The sequence below is a fragment of the Esox lucius genome, chromosome 13, assembly GCF_011004845.1.
Source record: "Esox lucius isolate fEsoLuc1 chromosome 13, fEsoLuc1.pri, whole genome shotgun sequence".
NCBI classification, from domain to species: Eukaryota; Metazoa; Chordata; class Actinopteri; order Esociformes; family Esocidae; genus Esox; species Esox lucius.
The window spans coordinates 37,414,895-37,436,753 of record NC_047581.1 but is presented as its reverse complement, the minus strand read 5'-3'; the positions used below and the strand labels follow the sequence as shown (position 1 = coordinate 37,436,753).

Here is a 21,859-nt window from a genome sequence, read left to right as displayed (position 1 = left end):
ACTCATTACCTGTATTCTCCACTATAAATCGTTGTTGATATGAGGAATGCATTTTCTGAATTTTCCCAGTCTCCTCCCGTTTTAAACTTTAGGAGGACATGAGGTCCTGGTCCCCACCTGCTGAGTACCTGGTTTGGGGGGATGTACCTCCGACATAGAAAAAAAAGATGTACCTCCGACATAGAAAATAGGCCAAGAGACCTGGATATGCAGGAAAATGACAGCAGGTGCTCTGGACTATATGTGTGTGTGTGTGTGTGTGTACATACATACATACATACATACATACACACACATATATATATATATATTATGGGTTAGGGTTAGTTGTGTACATATTTATACTTAAGAGTAGGCCTATACTAGTCTGTACAATGTGTACATCATATCGTATGGATGTATTATTCATTTTTTTGTGTGTGTGTTTTCTGATACATGGTTTAGTCTATGATTAAGGAAGGATGAATGGGTACATTGGCCATACTGAAATCAATCCCAATAACAGTTATGGGTCGTATTTAGGAACATATAATTCACTCAGTAATTATATCTTAGGTTTCATTTCATGAAGTTAATATTTACCTAACATTGCTGCAAATATAGCTGCTGCTGTCTGTCCTGCTTAAACTCATTCAAACTGGTTGACAGCGCAGCTCTGTTTGGAACTATTGAGAGCTACATAAACCACATGACTGTGTGGCGGCGAGACCATAGTGTGTCGCAGCTCTCTTTTTCAACGGCTCTGGGAATAGCTAAGAGAAAACATTTGCGTGACCGTCGGCCACAATTTCCTCTCAACTTCACAACCTTATCATTGGGCTTGACTATTTACACACTTAACGTACCTTTAGCTTATTAAACACACATCACTGGGGATTCATACTAGCTTATAACCCTTTGTAGTCATATAAACAATGTACAACAGACCTGGAAATATTGGAAATATGACACAGTTATAAGAGACGCTGTACAACTGTTGCTCTTTTTCCATTCAACCAGAATATGAGCTTATCTTCCTCTGCGCCTCGCTAAGGGTCCCAGAGTGACGCGGCTGAAAGGTACTGCCACCTTGTGTCCGTTCTGTGCAACAGCATGTCATTGCATGCTTCTGTGCCTTCTCTCAACAGTATTTAACTTGAAATAAAAGAAAAGAAAACCAAAGATAATTATCTAAACAAAACCTATTTTTGTGAGTGTCACAATGGATTAAAATCCTGCAGCGCACACAAGGTCCCCCTGCTCAAGCCAGCCCATGTCCAGTTTCTGTACCAAATATTGAGTTCTGCTTTTCTAATGTATCAAATATTTATGTCATGCAATAAAATGCAAATTAATTACTTAAAAATCATAAAATGTGAAATTCTACATGCTTTGTAAGTGGGAAAACCTGCAAAATCGGCAGTGTATCAAATACTTGTTCTTCCCACTGTAGTTGGGAATTAGGAACAGTGAAAGACGGTCTGACTGTCCCAGGTGGGGGAGGGGAATGGCTTTGTAACCCTCTGGAATGTTTGTATACACATGGTCAGGGGAAATTTTGGTGGAATTTGGGAAAAACTGTTTTCAGATCTGAGTGGTTGAAATCCCCAGCAATCGCAGCCAACAGTTCTTTCATTGCTAGTTTGGCATTAGCATGCAGGGGTATGTAGACTGCAATAACAGCACTAGATGATAACCTTGAGGTAAATACAAAGGCCTGCACCTAATCATCAGGTACTCAAGATTGGTTGAACAGTGACTCCCGGTTAAGTTTGTGTCTGTACACCATGCTGTATACGAAAATGCACAGCCCACCTCATCTGGGCCTAGTGGTCCTCTACCAACCGATCAGCACCGAAGACAATCCGCGAGTGTGAGTGTTATGCTGGAGTCTTTGATTGATGGGTTGTAGTATTGTGAGTGTTATGCTGGAGTCTTTGATTGGTTGTAGTATTGTGAGTGTTATGCTGGAGTCTTTGATTGGTTGTAGTATTGTGAGTGTTATGCTGGAGTCTTTGATTGATGGGTTGTAGTATTGTGAGTGTTATGCTGTAGTCTTTGATTGATGGGTTGTAGTATTGTGAGTGTTATGCTGGAGTCTTTGATTGATGGGTTGTAGTATTGTGAGTGTTATGCTGTAGTCTTTGATTGATTGGTTGTAGTATTGTGAGTGTTATGCTGGAGTCTTTGATTGATGGGTTGTAGTATTGTGAGTGTTATGCTGTTATGCTTTTTTTGTTGATGGGTCATTGTATGTGTGCAAATCCATCTTAGTCGTTCGCAGTTATCTGAGTGCTCAACATCCATTTTCCCGCTCGACTAAAACGCATTAAGCAAAAAACATATTTACTTTAATTATTACGTAGGCTACCAGCAGTATTAAATATATTTTAGTCATGGAACTAGCATGACTAGAATTAAGTCAGTGCTAAAATTAAAACCTTATTTTTGTAATTTAAAGCCAACACGGAATTTTTGTCTCCATTTATTAAATTTGTATTGATTTTTTAATGCTCAGAACAATCAACAGTAATACATTCTACAACATGAAGCATTTCTGTCAAACAAATCAGTTAAAACATGGAATTGGCAGAAGTGATGTAGCCTGGGCTACATGTATTTACACATCTCACTCAGAGGTTCTGATGGTCTCCTTGATCCACTCATCATATTTAGATATGAATGTGTATACCCCAGGAAACTCCTCACGACCACATCCTTTACCAGAGGACACAACTCCTCGTAGCTCCTTATCAACACCACACACCAACGGACCTCCAGAGTCTCCCTGAAACACAGACAGTACAAGATACACCATGATAATTACTTCATATAGACACCTCATACTAATTATAAAATGACTGGTTTCCTTAAGGAGTCAGTGCAGAGGCGTTGCTAGGATCGCAATACATTTGGGGCAAATATGAACGTGCTCGTTAGCTGTCTACATTTATACATTGTCGACCTCAACTCTTTAGCTACGCTTCTTATCTTCCTTTTAGAATAATGATTCAATCATAAATATCTGGCTTAGCTATAATCACTCACTTTATTTTAAAATGTCTACCAATTATATCTGCTGGTTTCAACTTGAGAGAGTTCTACTGGAGTAGGGAGAAAATTCTCGATGCATACAATTACTTTTTTTATGGAAAAGTTTGTACATATAAAGACGGAAATGCCAGATTGCATATAATATTTGGAGAGGTTGGTGCTGGCCAGATGTTTCAGAAGACCTGCAATATGATGCCCCTGAGCCCATGGGCTTGGTATTTAACTGCAATCCATGCTCTGTTTTCCTTTCTAAAAATGTTTGCATTTGTGGGAAAGTCCAATTTAATGTTTCTGGTACAGATTTTATTGAATTCTTTGCAACAATGTTCTCATTTCTCCACCACACTATCCAAAACAAATCACTAGATGTGGCATACTGAAAGGACCCAGAGATGTTTGCTTTAGCGATTTTTAACTGGATGTGACTTGCAGAGCAGGTGCTGAATGTGGAAGAATGGTGCAGTAGACATCTCATACAAGGGGGAGTCTGGACTGAAATGGTTTTGTAACAAAGCAATAACCAGGGGGTCTTGTGTCAGTATACAGTGAGCATATGGAGGTGTTCAGAGTGCAGGGATGTGTCCTGTAATGTAAAATGAATATAGTGACTGACAGCATATGGAGGTGTTCAGAGTGCAGGGATGTGTCCTGTAATGTAATATGTATATAGTGACTGACAGCATATGGAGGTGTTCAGAGTGCAGGGATGTGTTCTGTAATGTAATATGTATATAGTGACTGACAGCATATGGAGGTGTTCAGAGGGATGTGTCCTGTAATGTAATATGTATATAGTAACTGACAGCATATGGAGATGTTCAGAGTGGAGGGATGTGTCCTGTGAAAAAATTATTAAATATATATACTAGTGAGTGCCTGTCCTGTAGTATACTTTAGAACATTATGGTAGCCATGTCCTGTCACTGCCTCATTCCTGCAGGAACAGTAGAGCAGCAGCTGAGGTCCAGGTACATGGGAAGCACATACTGGGGGAGCTCTGGAAGATTCCAGAACATTCTAGGGTCATCTGGGATGGCTGACCACACCCTCCACACCTGCCTTTCATAGCTACAATATATATCAAACCTATGCATTTCTGACTCTGTACAAAAAATACAGCCTCTTCTATTGACTTCAGTAGTAGGACCACAATGTTTAAACAATTCTGTTTGGCCTTACTGAAAGACTGGAAATAGGGGATTTATGCTTTTAGATCATTCTATTTTAAAAAAGGTTTCTGCCTTTGCCTTATTTGGCAACATTAGAGTTTAGCCACTTCTCCAGGCTACACTAAATTACTGATGAACATGATTTAAAAAAGGCTAATATCTGTGACATTATATTAATGTGGAAACTGTGCCAGCCAGGGAAACTTTCAACACACTGAAGCTAAAACCCCCTGGAAAATATGAATCAGACACACACACACACACGCGCAGACACAGTCACACACATACACAGACATACACACACACACATTACCTGGCAAGCATCAGCAGGTGAATCGTTTTTCTTGTAGCCGGCACAAAGCATTTCATTGGTGATGGGCCTGTATTTTTTGTACTTTTCAGAACACTTTTTCCTGTCGATCACTGTGACGTTCACAGACAACAGGACATCTGACTGGGCTCCTCCCTCTTCAGTGTCTCCCCATCCAGCCACAAAACACTTTGTTTCAGCCTTAATATCTGGTACAGGCTTGGGTAGAGGTTTAATGCGGACATTTTTTGTCTCCTTGACTGACTTCTCCAGCTGGAGAAAACAGGAGATATTATGGACCTTATTACTAAAAGGCTGGCATTAATTAAATCAGACATTCAATTTACATTGTCTTTATCAAGCATGATCGTCCCTTTCTCACACAATGCTAATTCTGATCAGTGAACGAATAGCAATGATAAAGGTACCCATGGTAGTAGTACTGGGTTATTATACAGTAACAAAGACCAGTCTGGTAGTATTACTGGTTTATTATACAGTAACAAAGACCTGTCTGGTAGTAGTACTGGGTTATTATACAGTATCAAAGACCAGTCTGGTAGCAGTACTGGGTTATTATACAGTAACAAAGACCAGTCTGGTAGCAGTACTGGGTTATTATACAGTAACAAAGTCCAGTCTGGTAGTAGTACTGGATTATAATAGAGAATCAAAGAACAGTCTGGTAGTAGTCCTGGGTTATTATACAGTATCAAAGACCAGTCTGGTAGCAGTACTGGGTTATTATACAGTAACAAAGTCCAGTCTGGTAGTAGTACTGGGTTATAATACTGTATCAAAGACCAGTCTGGTTGTTGTACTGGGTTATACCAGAGTGTCAAAGACCAGTCTGGTAGTAGTACTAGGTTATAATGCTGTATCAAAGACCAGTCTGGTATTAGTACTGGGTTATAATACAGTAATAAAGACCAGTCTGGTAGTTGTACTGGGTTATTAAACAAAATCAAAGACAAGTATTGTAGTAGTATTGGGTCATAATACAGTAGCGAAGACCAGTCTGGTAGTAGTACTGGGTAATAACACAGTATCAGAAATCAGTCTGGTTGTAGTACTGGGTAACAATACAGATTAAAAAAACAGTCTGGTAGTAGTACTGGTTTATTATGCAGTATCAAATACAAGTCATTAATGAGAACAAAATTGTTATAATCATGGTTCACTAGTTATTCTCACCTTCAGCAGCATGATGTCGTGTTGATGAGTTTTAGCACTGTAGTCAGGATGTGGAACATTCTTCACTACTTTTATACTCTTTATTGAAGCACTTGCATTTTTCAGGGAGTGGAGACCCAGATGGACCTTCTGGATGTCTCTGAAGGTCCAGAATCAGATGAGTTAACATGTAAATTAACCTTGATGTTTGTGGGAGGATTCCATATGTAAATTAACCATGATGTTTGTGGTAGGATCCCATATGTAAATTAAACATGATGTTTGTGGTAGGATCCCATATGTAAATTCAACATGATGTTTGTGGGAGGATCCCATATGTAAATTAACCATGATATTTGTGGAAGGATCCAATTTAGATACAAAGCAGGAAAATGGCAACACTTTAAGTCACTCAGGATGAGGGCATCTTTTAAATGACTTGGGTATAAATTAATAACATTAAATATTATCACCCAGTACAGATGCAACACTGGACTCACTCAACTATCATTAATCCCCCAAAACAAGAACTGAAAATAACATTTGACATTTTAGTCTTTTACAGTACAACACGCCTTCATTCAGAGCAACTTAAGTGTGCAATTAGGCTTAAGTACATTGCTCAAGGGCACAATATTGGATTTTCACTTTATAGCTCTGGGTTTTGAAACCATGAATCTTTGCTTACTTACCCAATGTTCTAACCACTAAACCATATTATAAAGATGTTGTTGTAATGATCCCTGCAACAATCGCACCTTAGATTTAGTCCTGTCACAAGAAATAGATATTGTAGATCTAATAATTATTCCCCATAATCCTGGAATATCAGATCACTGTTTGAATACATTTACCATTAAAACAGGAAACCCACTTGCACCCCAAATTATGACTTTTAAAAGCCGTAATATAAATTCTCAGACTACAAACACATTTTTTTATATTCTTCCAGGCTCGCTCATCGATGACAGAGTAAATAAATCTGCAAACGATCTAAACTCAACACTGAAAATTACTTTACCGTTAGGTCCAGAAATAATTGGACACTGACAGATGTTTGGTTATTTTGGCTGTTTACCACAATATATTCAAGTTACAGTTAAATAATGAATATGGGCTTAAAGTCTTAAAGTGGGCTTATATTCAGTCTCACAGCTTTTATTTGAGAGTATTTATATCCAAATTGGAGAAAAGGTTTAGGAATTAGAGCTCTTTAATATGTAGCCCCCTCTTTTCAAGGGACCAAAAGAAATTGGACAATTGACTCAAAAGCAGTTTCATGGACAGGTGTGGGCTATTCATTTGTGATTTCTTCATCAATTAAGAAGTTAAAAGCTCTGTAGTTGATTCCAGGTGTGGCATTCACATTTGGAAGCTGTTGCAGTGAATATACAACATGCAGTCAAAGGAGCTCTCAATGCAAGTGAAACAGGCCATCCTTACACTGCAAAAAAATTAAAATCCATCAGAGAGATAGCAGGAACATTAGGAGTGGCCAAATAAACAGTTTGGTACAACTGAGGACAGCTGCAGTAAAGGCCTGGCAAAGCATCACAAAGGAGGAAACCCAATGTTTGGTGATGTCCATGCATTCCAGACTTCAAGCAATTATTGCCTGCAAAGGATTTTCGACAAAGTATTAAAAACGAACATTTATGATTGTGTTAATTTATCTATTACATTTGAGCCCCTGAAATATGGGACTGTATGAAACATTTAGGAATTGCAGCCATTTTCATACAGTCCCCTAGTATTTATCTTCAACCCCTTGAATTAAAGCTGAAAGTCTACAACAGCAACTTGGTTGTTTCATTTCAAATCCACTGTTTTGCTTGATCAACAAAAACATTTCAAAAATACAGTTGCAAAGTTAACAAAAAAAGAAACGCTCAATAAGTGAAGTGGGTCTTTACTTCAGCAGTAATAAGTACATGAACTACTTTGATGAAAAGATCATCACAATTAAAAAACAAATAACTGACTCCTCCCGAAATAGGTAATGTCCTCAAAATCTCAGTTGTCCTGAGAATACCCAGAACGTCTCTGACCAGGTGTCAATGGGGACACTTGAATTCTTTTACCCGTTATCGCTCGACACATTCACAAAATTTGTAATGAGTTCTAAACCCACAAACTGTCAGCTAGACCCGATTCCAACAAAATTACTTAAGGAGCTATTTCCTGTGCTAGGTCAGCCAGTGTTAAACATAATAACTTGCTCCCTTTCCTCCGGATGTGTACCAAACTCACTAAAAATAGAGGAAATTACGCCTCTTCTAAAAAAATCTAATCTGGATATACATATTAAACAATTATAGGCCAATATCGAACCTCCCGTTCCTCTCAAAAATCTTAGAAAAATTTGTTTCCCAACAACTGAATGCCTTCCTGAAGACAAATAACATTTATGAAATGCTCCAGTTCGGTTTCAGATCCCATCATAGTACTGAGACTGCACTCGTGAAGGTAACAAATTAACTTCTAATGGCCTCAGACAAAGGTTCCACATCCATCCTGTTGCTTCTTGATCTTGGTGCTGCTTTTGACACTATTAATCACTCCCTTCTCTTAGAGAGACTGGAAACCCATATTGGGCTACGTGGACATGTTCTAGCCACATTTAAATCTTATTAATCTGAAAGATATCAGTTTGTTAATGTGGATGGCATATCCTCTGACAAGTCAAAGGTATGTTTTAGTGTTCCCGAAGGCTCGGTTCTGGGCCCATTAATGTTCTCATTATATATGCTGCCTCTGGGCGATGTATTTCGAAATCACAATGTAAATTTTCACTGTTATGCTCATGACACACAGTAATATATTTCAATGAAGCATGGAGAAGCCCCAGAATTAGCTTTGGAAGCATGCGTTTCAGATATTAGGAAGTGGATGACAGAGAACTTCTTGCTCTTAAACTCAAATAAAACAGAAATGCTCATTTTAGGAGCCAAGAAACAAAGAGCGTTGCTAGCAGATCTCACTGTGAACCTCGACGGCTGCATGGTCGTATCCCAAAAAACTGTAAAAAACCTTGGTGTTACCCTTGACCCTGACCTCTCCTTTGATTAACATATAAAATATGTCTCGAGTTGCTTATTTTCATCTTCGAAACATTGCAAAGCAGAACAAAGGCCAAACTTTAAGTCACTCAGGATGAAAGTATCTGTTAAATGACTTGGATATAAATGTATTACCACTCAGTACAGATGGAACATGAGACTCGTTACATGTTCATGTATCCCACAAAACAAGAACTAAATATAACATTCGAGAATTGTCTTTTACAATGGCATGCTTTTATTCCCAGCAACTTAAGCGTGCAATTAGGGTTAAGTACTTTGTTTAAGAGCACATCGGATTTTCACTCTGCAAAGACGCGCCTCTTGTTATTACATAGATTTATATCTTTCTAAGGAGTGCTTTAAGTGTTGTGGGGGAGAAAAACTATCAGCTTTTTTCCATTTTCTTCAATTATAACTTTATCAATGATGTATATTAAATTATATTTTTATTGAAGTGTTATTAAAGCTCAACATGTGTGGTGTGGTGTTATGAATTGCATTGTGTGAACAAGGATAGTAGACAGAGAGGAGGTGGTAATAAGCCTGTAATGAATATTCAATTGCAATGAGGAAATGTGTTTTGGAAGAAAAGAAGAAAGGAAGGAAGGAATGAAAAAAGAGGGGAAGGAAAGAAAGATTGTAAAAAATTATAAAAGAAAGACAGATAATGACAGCACACCACCTGACAATGTTAAAGGCCGTGAGGCAGGTGAAGTTGCAGTTGCTATGCCAGCATTATAGTTTTGATTGACAGGCATGATTTGCTAGATTCTCTAGGCATGATTGTTTTCTGAGTTCTTTAATGAAGTTGAATTTGAAATCAATATTCACAATGAATTAGATTTGTTCTTATTTCTTGATAATCCAATGTGACAACTTATCCTACATAATGTGACAACTTACCACTGCTTTACTTGTCCTTAAATCTCAATCATACTACAGATAAAATACGAGTCTGAATGCCAAAACAGAGAACTTGTGACAAGAACACTGCTCTCACAAATTGACTCTGTTGGCAATACGCTGCCAATTAGCCTCCCTCAGCCAGGGAAGACTATTGATACTGTTTCCTGACCAGCCTCTACAAGAGAAAACTATTGACACTGTTAACTGACCCACCTCTGCCAGGAAAAACCCCACGGCAACTGACAGTGAGCTGCTGTCAGGACCCACTTCTTATGGATCAGCATCCCACCACAGACCAGGTTATTTTTGGAGTCCTCCAATAAGGCAATGTAGGGTATTGAGTGAGCATCGACCTCATGTCCACCAATGATCTCTGTACAGTCACCTAGAAGACATACAAGATAAGATCAGACAATATACAAACACACACACGGTTTTGTTTCCAACCATGTTTGGACCAGACATATTTTCTTATCCCTTTACCTAACCTCAAAGGATCGGTGTGTCATGTCTGAGAGATTTCTAGATCGGTGAGATTTGACACATAATTTTCACGTCTGAGTGAGAGACTGGACTTTGCATTATAAACAACACAGGCAGTCAAAATGTTTCCATAATCTAAAAGAATACAACTCTGCAGGGGTGGGGATTCCTGCTTTGAACCAGTCATGTTTTGAATTCTGTTTGTTTTTATACTTGACAGACAGCTAGCTAGCTAAGAAGCTAACTTTACGCAACACAATGGCTTTGATACAAGACTGATTAATAGTTAAGGACATTGACAGCCTTTGTCAGAGAGTTCTAGAATATTCCTTGTGATCACTTCAAAGGCACTGTGTCTGATTTATTGCTTTTTTGACCATTGAGTACTTAGGCATATTAACAACCCTATTTATATTTAGAACAGGGCCTTAGGATGCCTAAAGGGGAATTGTTTATGGTCTTCTTGTTGATATGTTTAGATTTTATGGCCTTAGGTTGGCTAAAGGGGGTTTGTGTATTAAAAGTGACTTATTGTGCATAAGGTTTCTGTGCATTGAGTAAAGGATTATGAGTTGGCCATCCACCACCCATTGAGAAAGATAATGTTTACAGGCCCCACCTGAACCCTGTTCTAACCCCATTCTAACCCCATTCTAACCCCATTCTAACCCCATTCTACCCACATTTCAGCCGAAACATCAAAGTACCTTGAAAAGCTTACATGTGAAACAGTGTGGGATCAAATGCCTGCCCATCCTGCACTTCTCCAGATAAGAAAGGCTATGTGTTTTTTAGTACAGCCCTGGATCTTTTATGAATAACCTTGGACCGCAAATTATATATATATATTTTAAATAGCCCCTGATCTATTCATCGGTAATTCTGATCTTGCATTAAAGCCTTGCATGAAAAATCTATTTTATATAGTTTTTAACGCAAATGTTTTGGGTCCTCTGTTTTCCACTCCAGCAGCAGATCTACTTTGCACTATTTGGCAGGTGAGCATTTTGTGAGAGCCCCCGTGAGAGAGAGAGCTGTTACAGGGTTAAGCCCCAAATGTATTGTGATCCTAGCAACGCCTCTGGGCTTGGACAGGCAACATTCCATTTAGATTTAATTATTTAGATTTCAATTATGGGCAACATATACAGTGAGGGAAAAGATTATTTGATCCCCTGATGATTTTGTACGTTTTCCCACTGACAGAAATGATCAGTCTATAATTTTAATGGTAGGTTTATTTGAACAGTGAGAGACAGTATAACAACAAAAAAGTCCAGAAAAACTCATGTCAGAAATGTAATAAATTGATTTGCATTTTAATGAGTGAAATAGGTATTTGATCCCTTCTCAATCAGAAAGATTTCTGGTTCCCAGGTGTCTTTTATACAGGAAACAAGCTGAGATTAGGAGCACACTCTAAAAAGGAGTGTTTCTAATCTCAGCTTGTTACCTGTATAAAAGACACCTGTCCACAGAAGCAAGTCAATCAATCAGATTCCAAACTCTCCACCATGGCCAAGACCAAAGAGCTGTCCAAGGATGTCAGGGAAAAGATTGTAGACCTACACAAGGCTGGAATGGGCTACAAGACTTACAAGCAGCTTGGTGAGAAGGAGACAACAGTTGATGCGATTATTTGCAAATTGAAGAAACACAGAAGAACTGTCACTCTCCCTCGGTCTGGGGCTCCATGCAAGATCTCACCTTGTGGAGTTGCAATCATGAGAACGGTGAGGAATCAGCCCAGAACTACACGGGAGGAACCTGTCAATGAACTCAAGGCAGCTGGGACCATAGTCACTAAGAAAACAATTGGTAACACACTACGCCAATGAAACCTCTGAATGATTCAGAGGAGAACTCTTAATTGTGGGACAAAATCCCTCCTGAGATGTGGGCAAACCTGGTGGTCAACTACAAGAAACATCTGACCTCCGTGATTGCCAACAAGGGTTTTGCCACCCTAAGTCATGTTTTGCAGAGGGGACGAATATTTATTTCACTAATTAAAATGCAAATCAATTTATAACATTTTTGACATTCGTTTTTCTGGAATCTTTTGTTGTTATTCTGTCTCTCACTGTTCAAATAAAACTAGCATTAAAATTATAGAATGATAATTTCTTTGTCAGTGGGCAGACGTACAAAATCAGCAGGGGATCAAATAGTTTTTTCCCTTACTGTAAAGGCTGCCAGTTATGGTGGCAAGTAGACAACTTGCACTTTTTTTTAGTTTACAGTAAAACACAGGATGTCTGTAACATAATGTACTGATTTTTAAACAGAAAAGTGTGTATTAAGGGCAACATTCAAAATGTACATTTTGTTAATGGTGATTAATTACAGAAGATTGAGATTAATCAGGGTTGATTATTTTAATCATTTGACCACACAACATTTTATATATTTTAGTGTTTTTGTTATTCCACATATGTTACTGAAAAGTGTTTCTATGCTATCTTTATTTGTGTTATCTGTGTTACCCAATTTTAACACTAACCCCAATTTACATTTAATGTAACCCCTAAGCTAGATATGGAGTATTACCTTGTGAGGACTGACAAAAAGTTACACACACACACGCACACACACACACACACACACACACGCACGCATGCATGCACACACACACACACACATACTCACTTACCTGCTTGCAGATATAAAGGTAGAATGATGACGATCCAGAGACTCAGGACTCTGTAGAGCATCATGGTCTGGTCCTTCAGAGGGTCCTGATGTAGAGACACTACCTAATACTATTCTGGTGTTGGTCTGGAAAAAGAGGTGCTCTAGTATCTCTGACATCAACTATTTATACTCAGCTGAAAGGATGTGGTAGTTGTCTTGAGTGTGGGAACAGGTCAGTACACACACACACACCCTCACACACACACAAACAAAACAGTTCCACTTCACATCTTAATTCTGAATGCAGCAGATGATGTGCTAATGAAGACGTAACGCAGAATGAGAGCTTACAAAGCCTTAGAAGTTGTCAATGACCCTGGTTCCATAAAAGAGGAAACATGGTACATTTACATTTTATGACATTAATGGGGTTTACACGCCGTATGTGCATGTATATCCTTAACAAAACCATTACAGCTGAGTTCATAAATACTTGCACAGTGACACATTTTTGTGTTTTTGCAACACTGGACATTTTGCTATTTGGTCTCTGTACTCAACATCAGATTTGAAATGAAACAATGATAAGAAAATAAAGTTCAGACTTTGAGCTTTACTTACTATGAACCACTTTGGTGTATAAATAATGACATACCTTTTTATACATGGCCTTCCTCCCCCTGCTCACCTTCCTCACTTTCCTCACTTTCCTCCCCCTGCTCACCCCCTCACCCCACTCACCCCCTCACCCCCTCACCCCACTCACCCCACTTTTAGGGACCTAAAGTTATTAGACAAATTCGGACACACTCCAAACAGTGCCATCAGACTGGGCCAACACCATGCTCTGGTACCATCAAGGTTGGGTAGGTTACTTTATAAATCTAATCTGTTACAGTTACAAGTTACCTGTCCACATTTGTAATCAGTAATGTAACTTTTGATTACTCAAACTTACACTACTTTCTTATTAAGAGGCATTAGAATTTTATTTGGAATAGTCTATAACCAATTGAACACCTTTTGTGGGATAAATCAAAGTTAGAGTTTAGATAGCTGGCCAAAGATGGAATTAGCATTTTACCTTATGGGTTACATACAGTGCCTTTGGAAAGGGTTTCTGTTATGCATGCAGTTACCCTGTATGTACATTTGGGTTTTCACCTTCTGCCCTAAACACAGGTGTCCCTTATGTTCCTCATTGTGCTCGTTGGTGTTTCCCACCAGGAAGTCATCAATGCATCTTCTGACTGCTGAGGGGGACCAATCAGTGGACATTCCTCCTGATGGCACCACCTGTTCCATTCGGCCATTACACAATCACATCACACATCCTTGGTTTAAAAACCCAGGCGGTTGGTCTTCTAGAGAGTCTCTTTATGCTTTATCCCACATAAGTAGACATAGACACAAACTCTAACATACCCTTTTGATAGACATACACTTTGTTCATTCATACACCACACAGCTTTAGCACAAGCATCTCACTTTGTCCTGTTTCATGTGAGTATGTATTGCTGTGGTGTTTTGTTTGGTGTTGTCTAGTCCCTGTTTAACCTGTGTGTTTTGTTCATGTCTGGGGGAAGGGGAGTTTTAGCAGGTCGCCCTTGGGTATACACAACCCGTAGGAAAACATTGTCTAAAAACACTAATTAGAACTGAGCAGAACACCCACTGTATTTTTGTATAGGATAGTAGTTAGCTAAGCGGGTCTTGAGGCAGGCTAGTTCCGTTTAGGGTTTTTGATTTTATTATTTAATTCATTGGGTCCAGCTCAGCCCCTTTTCCCCAAACCGTTTACCGTGTGTTTTTAATAAAGGTTTTATGTTTGACGGTGGCTTTGGTTGTCTGTGTCTTGTTCTCACTGGTCCTTTACACTAATAACACTGCATGAGTTTTGTGTTACGGGTCTCTTCCACTATCCACTCTAGACTGCTAGAGCCACGGAGTTCGGAAAAAGTTCTGACATGATTTATCTTTGTCTCATTCTTTTACATCACAAAAACTTGGCATTGTAAAAGGGGTGTGTAGACTTTTTATATCCACTGTACTGTATATGTGCAGAAACGTAATCTAGAACACAAATCTGATGTAATATGAGTTGGTTTGGAGTGTTTTGGAGCAGTTAATAAGATGAATAGGATTTGGAGTGTTTGATAACTTGATTAGTTTTTAGGGTGGTTTATTACATGATATAACTTTAGGACGTTTTATAACATGAGCGTTTTATAACATGATTAGAGACATTTTCGTAATGTCTTGTAGTCATCCATTGAACATGCTGTGCTAATGTATTCATCAATGTTCTTTATTGTTCCCCTCCAAAATAATTAAACCAAAACGCTTTGAGGGACCAGCTATCAGCACAGAATCAGTGAGAAGAAGCCTCCTGGTCCCAAACCAGAGGGACTCTTTTCCTACAGAGCCATGCTGTTATGATACGTGCTGAACTGTCCTGCAAAAAAAAAAGCAAGGCCTTAGTCTGAAAAGGCACAGTCTGGATGGCAGCACATGTTGCTCCAAAACCTGTAAAAGAAGCCCCCTGGAGACGTCACACAACTGACTCATCCGTCAAACTGAGATGGTTCTACGGACCCTGGTCCCAGAGGTTCCAGGTAAGATGGACTTCAGTGCTCTGGTGGAACATCTAAATAGAGAGAGTGAGTGGAGGTGGAACATGTGGTAGACAGGGTGCATACTGAACAGATTCCAGGACACATCTGCATACAGACATTCACCCCATTGATATTCCACAGTGACGTCCTCAGTAGCAAAGGTATGTCAAATTGATAACCAACAAATACAGACACAGGATGTTTTACAGGAGATGTTGGAGTGTTTACTCAAAGTTGCAGTGCGGGCGTGGCAATGCAGGTAGGTCAAAGCTGGAGGCATTCCACACTGACAAACTCAACCCAGTAATGTCAAGCTGCACAGAATTGACCTATGAGTCACTATGACCTATGGCCCACTACCAGAAGTGGTCAGCCATTTCTCAGAAATGTTTTTTATCAAGCCTCAAAGATACGAATCATCTCTCACCTCTCTCTACCACCTCTAGAAGACAACCCTGTGGTTTTGCTTTAGCAGATTATCAGAGGCTACCAGAAGATGAGAAACAGCTTGAGAAATTTGCTGAAGGTCATCAAAATATGGAGGAACATTTAATCAAACATTTTCTGTAAAAATCTGAGCAAGCATTTGCTTAGAATTTGTTAATAGTTTGTTATTACTATGACTACATCAACAGTATAGAGCATATAACAATGTAATTTGGGTCTTTCAAGTGTAAAAGAAAAATTATCAAATTTATGAAACCATTCTGCTGGCCACTCACTGAACACTGTCCAGATCACCCTGCAACATGAAGCTTTTATATCATCTAACATTCATTATTTTAAATCTGCCTACTCCTTAATACCAAAACAATCCTGGTCAGCAACAAGGCCTCCTGAGTTGTTTATTTCAGTTCTATCATGCTAATGACTGAGACAAAAAGACCTGAAATGTGACACATTCACTCCTTCAGATACAACTGTCCAGTTGTATCTCTCAGTCACTGTTCCTATAGAAACACCAGCCAGTTGAAAAGTCTCTGTGACTGAAGCTCCTGTCATCTGTGCCACAATAATGAGCCTACTTTGAAAGTCACTTTTCTTCCTACCATCTTGAGCCACAATTGAAGTCAACTGGGCCTGCTCACCATTTTATACATGTCACAGAGCCTGGTAACTGCTGAATTGTATCATCACCCATCTGTAAGAATCATAGGCTAAGCTACTGTAACCACATTAACATTTCTGTTTGGATACGGTTTTGTAGATGTCAAGTGAGATGGATCTCATGTTGATGAATGGGCAATCATTCACATTAAGGTGATTTACAGTTGTCAGTCACCTACATCTGTCAGGCTGTCTTACTCTGGTTACTTAATATAACTAAAGAGAATTGACTCTGACCATGGATCAATAAATCAGTCTGTTTCCTATTTTACCAGGAAACAAATCAACCAATCAAATGAACAAAACAAGTGACTCCTCAGGTTATGATCAAACTCACTTTAACAACCACACAGACCTGAACAACAGCACATTAGACCTGATTAGAACACATTATATAACTCTGTGTTAATTTCATCTTTAAAACTTAAGCCAAGATAAAAATGTGTAGATGGCTCTGATGAAACCTTTGTGCTTTTGTGTAATTGTGATTAGCATTTTGTAAAAATACAACAACCTCAGTTTCATCTTCTGTCTTCTATAGGTGAAACATTTGTCTTCTACAAAAGTACTGCTGTAATAAATAGTAATCCTGACAGTAAGCAACTTTTTGTATTTTGTTTTAAACATTCAGTCATCTTGTGTTTGACACTTAGCTATCCCTACATTTCCGTTGCACATGCTACACTTTCAATTTGCCTCATAGCACAACTACAGTATCCATCCCACTTGTAACATACACTATACTTAATACTTGTACATGTTGTACACTATACTTAATACATTGCGCATTTATAATTACCATTTGTACTGCATTTGCCTTCATTGCCCAGCTATACATTGCACATCTGTACTCCCATCTGTAACATACATTGTACTTGTACATTTCTGGCCTCTTCTATTTGCACTTCTGGTTAGATGTGAACTGCATTTTATTGTACTGTACTTGTACTGTTCAATGGCATTAAAGTTGAATCTAATCTAATCATGCTTTACACTTTCTGCCATATTTAATTATTATTTATTTATTTATTTTCATTTTGTAAATCACACTGGGGACTTGATATGGACAAACACACACGCACACACACAACCACATTCACAGACACATACACACACACACACCACACACACACACACACACCACACACACACACACACACACACACACCACACACACCACATAACCCACCTGCTGATGATCTGTTGGTTCCAGCTAAGCAAGCAAGCAAGTTTATTTATACAGCACAATTCATATATCGAAGCAATTCAATGTGCTTTACAAAGAAAAATATATGAAAACAATAACACAAAAACTAATACTTAAATGAAAACATCAAAACAAAAGAAAACATAATAATAAGAAATAATACAAAAATAATACATATAAAGACTAAAAATGGGATATAAATTTAGGAAGCTATAAGGCTCAACAGTGTGGTTAAGTTTAATTGCTCAGTCATAGGCACAAGATTTAAGAACCGGAGTGATGTGCTCTGTTCTCTTGGTCCCGGTTAACACTCTGAATGAGCTGCAGTTGTTTTACTGTCTTTTTCAGGAATCCAGTTAAGAGGCCATTACAGTAGTCAACCATACTAGAGATAAAGGCATGAATGAGCTTCCCTTGGTCTTTTTGGAAGGCAGAGTGAGGTAGAGTGACGTTCAGGTGAGGCGTGTTGGAAGAGTGTGTGTAAATGTTGCGCAGAACTGAGGGAACATGCGCAAGCTGCTGGATGGAGTGATTGTCCATGAATGCGATGCGAACGGTGGCTGGAACTTATACCTTCAGACTTCATAATATACTTAAGGGGACTCAGAGTTCTACATTTTAAAATGGTGATGTGGCCTTCACACTGTTGTAAAAACAATTTAAAATAGACACAGAGAGGAAGATACAGAGACGCCTATTGAGGTTAACACCTTAAAAATAACATCTAAAAGGTGATGATCATGTTGAACCATAATAAAACATGCACCTTCTTTTTCTCTATGACTGTGAAATTCAATGTCATTTTTTGTGTTCCTGTAGCTCCCTGTGAGACAGCTGTACAAGGGTCAGGACACTTAGAGACACTAATTGAACAAGAAACCGGGCAAGCCTAGTTCAGCCGGCACACAAAAGAAAGTGTTGCAATCTTGAAATTTGAACCCAAGTCACCCAGATGAAAGGCTGTGTCATTAACCACTACACCACAGAGCTCTTATCTATACTGACACCCAGCATCTGTATATCCTCAACAAATCCTCTTTTGCCACTGGCCGTTTACATAGTTAATTGGCCATTTGTGAATTACATTGATAAAGTTAAATTGACTAACGTTTCTTAATAAGTTTACTTCTACCACAAATAGCATCTATGTATGCCGTTTGCCACTGGCCGTTTGAACAGCATATTAGCGAGTAATTAGCTTTAGCGGTATCTACTAACTTACTGGAATAGTCATAAGAATTGGGCAATTGTTAGTGAGTCTGCCAAAGCTATTTAATTTCATGGCATAAGAACATATTTTTTCTTTCATGGCAACCAACATACTTTTTTCTTTCATTCGTGAATTACATTTATACAATAACTATCAATAAAGCCAAATGATAACTAATTTTTTCATTAAGTTAAAAGACTCAACTCTCATGTAGGTCTTTTCCACGCCAGAAACAGTCGCAATATAACCATATGCAGTTTCAGCTTACTGCAATGTAGATACTCGCTGTTTTAGCCAGCAAAGTTTTTGTCTATACAGAATAATTCATAATGCGTACTTCGCTGCGCCTGCAAGGAGAAACCAACTTGGGACCTATAGTTCACAAGTCTGCTTCTCTAACCACTACGCTGTTTAACAAGGGGACATTTGTCAGCCACTCAGTCAGTAAGAGACATTCGTTCTTCTTAGCCGGCTTCGCTTACACGGTCCAGCAAAAATTCTGTTTAGAAATGGACCACATGAGGCTACAGATGCAGAGGACAAAACTAGAAATACAACTGCAGGAACATCAGTTACAGAAATAGAAATACAACCACAGGCAGGGCTGGACTGGTAATCTGGCATGCAAAACAAATGCCTGTTGGGCCGAGCCACTTTTGGGGCTGGTATAATTAAAAAAGATAATAATAATTAAGGGGCCAAAGACTGGCCCATAAACCTGTGCCAGTGGCCCAAGAGCTAATTCATTTTTTATACTGTCAAGATTTTAATTACTGTAACATAAAAATATGAACTACTGTACAGCATTTGCACTTGCAGGAAATAAAGAAGACTTCATAAAAAGAAAAAGCCATTTTGTCACTGGAGCGTTGATGGGTCAATCAGAAATGATGATAACATATTGTCTTTATATGAGCTTTCTCCGCAGGGTGGCTGGGCGATCCCTTAGAGATAGGGTGAGAAGCTCGGTCATCCGGGAGGAGCTCAGAGTAGAGCCGCTGCTCCTCCACATCGAGAGGGGTCAGCTGAGGTGGCTTGGGCATCTTTTTCGGATCCCACCGGGAGGAGACCCCGGGGAAGACCTAGGACACGCTGGAGGGACTATGTCTCCCGGCTGGCCTGGGAACGCCTCGGTGTCCCCCCGGAAGAGCTAGAGGAAGTGTCTGGGGAGAGGGAAGTCTGGGCATCCCTGCTTAGACTGCTGCCCCCGCGACCCGGCCCCGGATAAGCGGAAGAAGATGGTATGGTACTGGGAAGTTGATGGGTCAATCAGAAATGATGGTAGCATGTTGCCTTTATTTGACACTGGGAAGTTGATGGATCAATCAGTAATGATGGTAACATGCTGTTTTTATTTGACACTGGGAAGTTGATGGATCAATCAGTAATGATGGTAACATGCTGTTTTTATTTGACACTGGGAAGTTGATGGATCAATCAGTAATGATGGTAACATGCTGTTTTTATTTGACACTGGGAAGTTGATGGATCAATCAGTAATGATGGTAACATGTTGTTTTTATTTGACACTGGGAAGTTGATGGATCAATCAGTAATGATGGTAGCATGTTGTGTCTCTGACCGTTCCTCCATTTTGTGCATCAGCAGGGTGGTCAGGTTTGTTTGAGTAGGACATTGTTCTCTTCTAATTGTGGCAATGTTGTGGTGATTCACTCATGCCACAATAATGTTGCAAGCCCTTTCTGGGATGTCTATGAGTCTACGGAGACACTTGGTCATCCCAGACTGACGTTGTCAATGAGAGCCTTGTCGCAGTGGTCCGGTGCAGCATGTCTACTGGACATCCCAAAGGTCATCTCTACCCTGGCTCGTGTCCTGCAGTGAGACGAGGTCATCTCTACCCTGGCTCGTGTCCTGCAGTGAGACGAGGTCATCTCTACCCTGGCTCTTGTCCTGCAGTGAGACAAGGTCATCTCTACCCTGGCTCTTGTCCTGCAGTGAGACAAGGTCATCTCTACCCTGGCTCGTGTCCTGCAGTGAGACAAGGTAATCTCTTCCCTGGCTTGTGTCCTGCAGTGAGACAAGGTCATCTCTACCCTGGCTCGTGTCCTGCAGTGAGACAAGGTCATCTCTTCCCTGGCTCGTGTCCTGCAGTGAGACAAGGTCATCTCTACCCTGGCTCGTGTCCTGCAGTGAGACAAGGTCATCTCTACCCTGGCTCGTGTCCTGCAGTGAGACAAGGTCATCTCTACCCTGGCTTGTGTCCTGCAGTGAGACAAGGTCATCTCTACCCTGGCTTGTGTCCTGCAGTGAGACAAGGTCATCTCTACCCTGGCTTGTGTCCTGCAGTGAGACAAGGTCATCTCTACCCTGGCTTGTGTCCTGCAGTGAGACAAGGTTATCTCTACCCTGGCTTATGTTTTGCTGTGAGACGAGGTTATCAGTAGCAAGATTTCTATTGGATTTTAGTTAAAAAGAAAACTTTTCACTCAAAATCGGAATCATAAAGAGGCAAATTATATAAAATGTTTTCTATAATTAATGGCACAGTAAGGAATTTGTCCAAACAATAAAAAAAATATTATGTACATAACATATAAATTCTAATCTTGTATTTGAGGGTATTTGTGTTCATATATATATATTTATTATAATTTTTATTGATATTAGATTGTCAGTTTGTCCGCAGTCTACTGTAATGGGCTGATTGTATACCCGACCCAGGCAAGCAGGGCAGTTTAAAAGACCAAACTGAGACAGAAAACAGGCAGTTTGCAAGACCTTTCTCATTTTTTTTCGCCATAAAGACTGTACTGAAAAGAGAACTATGGAATAATAACACATTTTTCTGTCTTAGTTTCTTTTTTTTCCTCTGGCATTCTCCACATATTGGCTCCTCTTGTCAGTCTGTCTCCAACCCTTAAATAGTCAGAGACCAAACAGGGAATTCGGCTGCAGATAATTAGCTGTACCTGATCCGACCAGGAGA

General features: G+C 39.4%; 1 protein-coding gene across 1 annotated transcript; it reads right to left on the bottom strand.

The window, feature by feature from the left end:
- Positions 1 to 2,462: 2,462 nt before the first annotated feature.
- Positions 2,463 to 12,931, bottom strand: LOC114840681 (granzyme A-like). Its single transcript, XM_034296616.1, has 5 exons — positions 12,790 to 12,931; positions 9,867 to 10,038; positions 5,707 to 5,845; positions 4,516 to 4,785; positions 2,463 to 2,767 (listed from the first exon to the last, which is right to left on the bottom strand). The coding sequence occupies exons 1-5, from the start codon at positions 12,851 to 12,853 to the stop codon at positions 2,609 to 2,611; spliced, it is 804 nt and encodes a 267-aa protein (XP_034152507.1). The 5' UTR covers positions 12,854 to 12,931; the 3' UTR covers positions 2,463 to 2,608.
- Between the last annotated feature and the right edge of the window lie 8,928 nt (positions 12,932 to 21,859).